Source organism: Temnothorax nylanderi, unplaced genomic scaffold (genome assembly GCF_030848795.1).
Source record: "Temnothorax nylanderi isolate EJ_2023f unplaced genomic scaffold, tnyl_v1.0 TNYL_tig0612_pilon, whole genome shotgun sequence".
NCBI lineage: Eukaryota > Metazoa > Arthropoda > Insecta > Hymenoptera > Formicidae > Temnothorax > Temnothorax nylanderi.
Genome location: NW_027249674.1, coordinates 52,501 through 60,000, shown reverse-complemented (window position 1 = coordinate 60,000; position 7,500 = coordinate 52,501). Strand labels below are relative to the sequence as shown.

General features: G+C 43.7%; 1 protein-coding gene across 1 annotated transcript in view; it reads right to left on the bottom strand.

Moving 5' to 3' along the window:
• LOC139784329 (uncharacterized) overlaps positions 1-7,500 on the bottom strand; it is a 12,793-nt gene that overhangs the window by 252 nt on the left and 5,041 nt on the right. The window contains exons 2-3 of the mRNA XM_071723493.1: positions 137-169; positions 1-19 (exon numbers count right to left, since the gene is read on the bottom strand). The exon at positions 1-19 is cut by the window's left edge and continues 151 nt beyond it. Of these exons, the coding sequence (XP_071579594.1) occupies positions 1-19; positions 137-169 (52 nt within the window). The remainder of the gene's footprint in view (positions 20-136; positions 170-7,500) is intronic.

The following is a 7,500-nucleotide window of genomic DNA, read 5'->3' as shown; positions in this document are numbered from 1 at the left end:
TTTGATAGTTTATACGCGGCTGTAAGATCAACATTAAAAAATATAATTTTCTTAAAACACACGCACGCACAAAGGAAAAAATACTCACGTAATTTCGCGGAATGCAGATCCGCACCCACCGCCCCTCCAAGCGTACCTCGATTCCCTCGATATCCTGCGGCCCATTCCACTAAACAGAAAAAACAAATGAAAAAACTCTGTATTACACTATTCACTACACTATGTTACACTGTTCACTACACTATGTTACACTACCCGTACCATCTCTATTGGAAAGAAGATATTAATAAATCTATTTGCCATGTTTGCAACGTTTGTACAGACCACGTACAGACTGTGCTCTGACTTGAGGCAGAGCTCAATTTATAGGGGTCGAAAAAGAAGAGAGAGGGTTGTACGTGATTTATCTGTGACACATTATATTATCAAAAACTAGCTATCAGGCAACACTAATCTTCTACTTACCTTTGCGTCATACAATCGCGGGTGGAGACTCTCAACCGCTATCGAATAAAATGAGAAGCGAGGATGCGCATGATTTATCTGCGGCATATTATGTTATGTGAAAATAATCCTCGCGAGAAAAAAGACAGCTATCAAGGTTAATAAAACAAGCTTTACTAAAATAGTTAAAAATACTGCAGGCTATGTCTTTCACAAATGACATGACGTGATTTATCTGCGGCATTGAAAAAAACTAGCTGTCATGAAAAATAATCTTCTACTTACCGTTGCATCTTGCAATCGCGGGTGGATACTCTGAACCGCTATCGAATATAATGAGAAGCGAGGATGCGCGTGATTTATCTGTGGCATATTATGTTATGCGAAAATAATCCTCGCGAGAAAAAAGACAGCTGTTGAACAGCTATCAAACAACTTTAAAAACAGCTATCAAACAACTTTAAGCTACTTTAATAGCTATAAAATAGCTATTAAACAACTAAAAACAGCTATCAAACAACTATCAAACAACTAAAAACAGCTATAAAATAGCTATTAAACAACTAAAAACAGCTATTAAACAACTAAAAACAACTATCAAACAGCTATCAAACAACTAAAAACAGCTATCAAAACAACTAAAAACAACTATCAAACAGCTATCAAACAACTATCAAACAACTAAAACAGCTTTAAAAACAGCTTTTGAACAGCTAAAACAGCTTTTGAACAGCTTTTGAACAGCTTTTGAACAGCTAAAACAGCTTTTAAACAGCTTTTGAACAGCTAAAACATTTATATTATACTACAAACTATGTGGGAAAAGGAAATAAAACATTTTATATATACATATATAGTTTATTTTAAAAAATCATAATTTTTTCTGGTGTCGCGACCACCAGTTAAATATTTTTAATACATTTTGTAATGCGCAATTCTTAACATGTTTTTCACATCTTACAGTATTAGTAACATCTAGATTATTTAAAGATTCGATATCTTCGTAATCGGCATCCAAAGTCTCAATGTTTAGATTTTTCTAGCTTTATTCTCAAGCAGATCCACCAGCCATTCTCGTTTCTGGCATCCCTTGACGTACACAAGAGTCGACGTCTCGTCGCCCTCTCCAAGCACGGCCGATGTAATTAAATGTTTCGCCATGCTGTATGGCACGTTTCCATCCTCCCATCGTAGTCCATGGTGATTTGCAATCAACCAAGAAGCGCATGATTTGTCGGATTTCGTGAGGAGACTCCATGGCATGGGACATGTAAAAATGTAATGCGCCAAAACGGTCCCGTTTCTCAGAACCGCCACCTCCTTTACGACAAATTTCATCCCGACGGTGAATCCTTGCAGATCGACGAACGTTGGTACGATCATGACGAAACGACGGAGCAATCTGTATCTTATCGCGGTACATCAGTGCTTCTTATATCGCAATACCCGCTGATATTGCAATTTACATGATTTTGCGCACTACGTTCGACAATGGACAGTATTCGATTACGCGATCATGCAAGATGAGACAATAGGCGGTAGTATTTGCCGGTACATTCTCTTTGCAGTCAAATTCTATTCGCACATCCACGGTGGCGCTCTTGACAGATTCGTTTTGTCGCGAGCAATCGATGACAACAAAAGGTCCTTCCATCAGGAATGTATTCAAGCTGCAAAGCGTATCACTGGAATCGTATCCGTAATAAGCTTTACGAAAACGCGCATACATATCGAAAAGGATGGCGTATCGATTTTTGCCAAAATCCAGATTCAAGTCGTCGTACGGATAAAATTCAGAGTTTAGATAAAGTTTCATGTTGGTCAAGTTACAGTCATCGAATACGCTAACATTTTGAGACATGATATTCTTGCGCCCGGTCTGCAGCGCAAAGATAACGTATCGCGGCTTCTCTAGCTGAGTCGCCGTTTTGACAGCCCACGAATGCTTGGTCGTGTTCTGCAACATGGGGTACTCGTACAGATCCCACGAACGGAAACTAACACTAAGATATCGCCCGCTTTCCAAGGCCCGTAGCATGGATAGCTTATTGATCTCGTTTAATGTGACGTGAGGCATTCGCCATTGTACTTTAAACAATTCAATTTCCGGCTCCGTCGCCGGATTTCCTACAATGCAATTGTTGTCGCTGCGCGCTCGTATCAAAATTAATTCGTGACGAGCGTTAACAACCACGCGTTTGTAATTCTCGCAAAAGCCCAGCAACCTCTTGAGCGGTACGCAAAAGTTGAAGTATCCTTCCGGTATGCTCGATGAAACGTCCCATCCAGCATTCCGCATGAGTTGAGAATCATTATACGATAGCGATACATAGTTCTTGATGGTACTGGTTATTCCAACGTTTCTGTTGCGATCAATCTCCACACCGTTGAGCTAGTATCGAATCTCATCGAACATGAACGCCACGCAATTATTCGCAAGCGTTGTCTCAGACTCGTCATTCCTTTTCTTTATCGTCAATCTTCCTTCAACGTAGAGAAAGCTCTCGCACGGCAACGTGTATAAATCCTGCTGTTGTATGGGTATTCTTATCTCATCGTTATGTCCAAACGTTGTGTTGGCGTACGGATTGTACGTGTGTGTCTCAATCTTGACGACGCTGTCGTCAAAGATCGGTTCACCTCCAATGTTTAAGATATTAGCCATTTCGTACGACAAAACCCAATGATTTCAGAAATTCAACGTTCGACGCAGTGAGTTTCTTCTTTGGCGATCGGATTGTCTCTCTAATTTTGTTTCTCGTCTGTTGCACCTGCTCAGCTTCGTTCAGTACGAGCATCTCACGTTATCGCTGTCGTCTTTGTACATGCAGTCTAACAGTGATCTCCTCTCCACGAAAATCAATCAATCGACCGTCCTGATCCACGACGCGAAGTGTCAAGTCCGAAATGCTCCGTACGATGATCGGAAGGTAAATGATCTGTGCCGGCGTTTCCGATATCTTATATCCTGGAGGCACACTCGGTGAAAACTCGTGTATCGTGTGCACGTACTTGTCGTTGCTGTACGCACCATCGGTCACGTTACACTCTATGCGAATGATGTTTACGTTGATGATATTTATCGGAACATCCGATTCGTGCCATTGTCGCGACTCCAGCACGCGATTCGCTGAAAATCCCAGCAGCGATCCAATGTTGTTCGGTTTGGTGAAGTTTATCCGATAAGCGCACTTGATCTCGCTCTTCATCGTATTGTTATTAGCCCGAATAATAATCAATGGGTGCGGTTCATCTTCGTTTATCGAGACATTATTGGATTGATCCCATAAAAGAGCGCGTTTCAGATACATGTTTATATCACGCAGTTCGTACGATCCTTCGTGAATGGTAATCTCCTTATCGTCGTCGTAGTAGAATTTATTGTTCGACGAATTTACATTCGGTATCGTGTGATAGGTTTCAAAATCTGTCAGACCGAGCTCGTAATCGCCATCGCTCAAATCCACGGCGGGAAAGTAGCTTACCGCGAGGATGCTGCTCTTGCCGGTAAGCGTAAATGTCAGTGACATGTTTGAATGAATACTGAGATTAAACAGCGTATGGCCGGTCTTTAAATTGATTGTCAACCGACTGTAGAAAACGCAGACACAGTTGTCCGCAATTGCTCTGATCGTATCGCTGATAAGGCGTGCGATTGTACTCTATTACATTGTTCTTTAGATACTGCGCCAATTCTCTCGGTGGTCGAAGATTGCCAAAACTGTCGAAATATGTGGCACGATCTCCCCTCTTCGCGTACGCCACCCAGTGAGTACCCGGTCCCTCAGTATTATCCAAATTCACGATACCGCTTTCGTTTCGACGTACACCGCCGATCGGTAACGAGTCGCGCATGAAAATACCTCTAAAATATGGAATGCGCATACGTTTTGCCAGTTGTTGCAGTTGTACGTTGGTAGTTACGCCCTTAGGGATTTTTAGCGTCTCTTCGACGTTTTTTTTTCTCGAGACTCCCCGTCCGCGTTTGTACGGAGCGAGATAAAGTCCGTGACCTTCCATGGCGCGATTGTGACGTTGCATCTCTTCCAGCTGACGCCGCGCGGCTTTGTTATCGTTCACAGCCTTTGCGACTCCCGCCGCTCCGCCGACCAACGAACCGAGAACCCCTAATAACGGCAGGATCGGTAGGATACCGCCGCGTTTCGCTACCAGAAGTATTCACTTGTTCTTCTTTTTCTTCGTTTTCAAACCCATACCGAGTTTCGTTTTAGCCTTCATGGCCGCCCAGACGGCTGTAGCTGCAGCTCTCTCTCCGAGAGTCGAATCGTTCGCGGTGACACGTTTTCGCGCTTTCGCGGCGAGTATATTGTCTGCCACGTGTCGTTCTGCGAGATCGCTGCTACGCGAGTAGGCTATGTCGTGCTCGCGACACGCTGCATCCAATGGATTAATACCCCGATCACCTCTTGCCAATCGTGTTTCTAAATAAGTTCCCGGACCGCAAAATTGATAACCGGGGATATGTAATTCGATCGGAAGCGCGTTTATCGCGCGATTCAACAAACCTCGACCTATCTTCGGCGGCATTCGCCGCAGTTTTTTATCAACGGCGGCGGACCGTCGATGTGCGTTTGCTGACACGGCAAATTATAATGTATTAAACAGCGACGGTATTGCTGAACCTCCGAATCTGCCTTGATATGTTCGGGAAGCTTATCCCACAAATAATCTATATAATTACAAAATTGCCGTAGTAGAATGACCTTTGGTATATACTTTAACTACTCGGCGGTTAAATTGTAAATATCGCTGTTATCCGACACGAGCAAAAACATTTTAAAGACTGAGCATCTCAGCTCTACGCGCCTCTATAAATAGGCCAGCCTTCTCGATATTGTTTTTCATTCGTTGTGGAGGGGAGGTAAAATGCGGTTCGTACGACAATCGCGGACGATCAAAGTGACAAACTTTGACGATAGGATACAGTTAACGAAAGAGGTACGCAAACATGGAGACATGCTACCGATTTCTATACGCGGTATCATCTGCGGTCCGTCGAATTGCGGCAAGACAAACGTCTTGATAAGCTTGCTGGAAAGTCCGCACGGTGTACGTTTCGAGAACGTGTATGTGTACTCGAAATCGTTGCAACAGCCGAAATATCGATATTTGGAGAATATACTAACACCGATAGAAGAGATTGGCTACTTTACGTTCTCGAATAACAGTGATGTCATTCCACCGAGCGAGGCGCTCCCGAATTCTATTTTTATCTTTGATGACGTAACGTGCGACAAGCAGGATACGATAAGAGAATACTTTGCAATGGGCCGGCACGCGGACGTTGACTCCTTCTATCTTTGTCAGACGTATGCAAATATACCGAAGCATCTTATACGCGACAACGCAAATCTATTGATTCTGTTTAAACAGGATGGTACCAATCTGAAACACATATTCAACGATCACGTAAACACAGATATGTCTTACGATGATTTCAGTAAATTGTGTCACACATGTTGGCAACAAAAATATGGATTCGTGGTGATAGACAAGGACAGCGCGATTTCGAATGTCCGAAACAGAAAAGGATTTAACGACTTTGCGATACCGAAACGTGGTTAGTTGTTGTCGACGCGCCGATTGAACAACGTTATCGCAACATGAACAGCAGCGAGGAGATTAGAGATCGCGAGAGGATAGCAAATCAAATTGCGAAAACGAGCGATTCGATTCGCAAAAAGTATCACGCCTTGAAAACTGGTAAAATGGAGGAAGATATCGCGTTGGAGAGACACTTTAAGCCCATCATCGAGCCTCTAAGGCAGATTGCCGAAAACACCGTTGGCAAAGAATCTGACGTGTCAAAGATTGAGAATGAAACGGCGTGGGAAGACGAAGAGCCAAAGTTCAAACAAAAACGACCAAACGCCTCGTTTAATGACTCTGTAATGGCTTCAACTCCGGTTACGTTGAAACGATCGATAAATGTGCCATCTAATTTGAGCAAAATAACCAAAATTTTACAACCGCATAAATCGAAACGATCGACAGGTCCATTGAATGAACCACCGATAACCTCTGCGCCTTCCGTGTAACCCACAATGCTCGGAAACCACGGATGACTCACTCGTGACGTCCGTTCGACAGCAGTTGCAAACATCTGAGGGTCGAGAAACGTTGCGAGATCACTTTGGTCTATTGGGCCAAAAGTACGTCGGGGCAGTTCTGAGCGGCGATCAAGAAAGCGGTATAGACACCATGTACGGCGTTTATTTCAGCAACGATGGAATGATGCTCGGTAATAAATGTTTTGACGTGAACAACGCGGACAACATAATTATCGACGGCATACGATACGCTGGCACACGCGGTCTTTACGAGTTGATCTTTAAGAAATTTCCCAATGACGATATCTACACGGAGGACGATATGCAAACATACAAGAGCATTCTGTTGACGACGAGTGCTCATAAACGCAATTATGATGCTCACGCTCAAATAAATGGCAACAGGGGATACAAGTACATACAAATAATCGCACCGTTGATTTCGGGTAAAAAAGCTGGAAAAGGTATACCGCGTGCCATGACATTAAACGGCAACAAGATCGACCATATAATTGCATCGTCGATTTCGGGTAAAAAAGCTGGAAAAGGTATACCGCGTGCCATGACATTAAACGACAACAAGATCGACTATGTTCATTGAAACGATCCCAACGAGCATGTAGATCGTCTCCGATTGCTCGAAGCATCGCGCCTAGCGGGTCACACCGGTCACGATAACGAGATCCTGTCGATTATCGAGGAACTTCGCGAGGCTGGACTTATTATAAATTAAACCGCGCGTCGGCGAGTCATTCAATCAACATCGAAATGCCGATCAACAAGTTTGGTATATCGCTCGGAAGAGGCGGTGAGGAACCGTACTATCAATGGAGCGGATTAATCAGAAATTACGTGCGCGATAACGCTCTTTGCATAGTCGCCACCGACTTTGACGCGAAATCGCGCAAGATTCGACGGATAGCGCCGCCTGTAGATGATGGCGATGCAGCCAATAAACGTTACGTGCAGCAGAGCGTGCAAATTT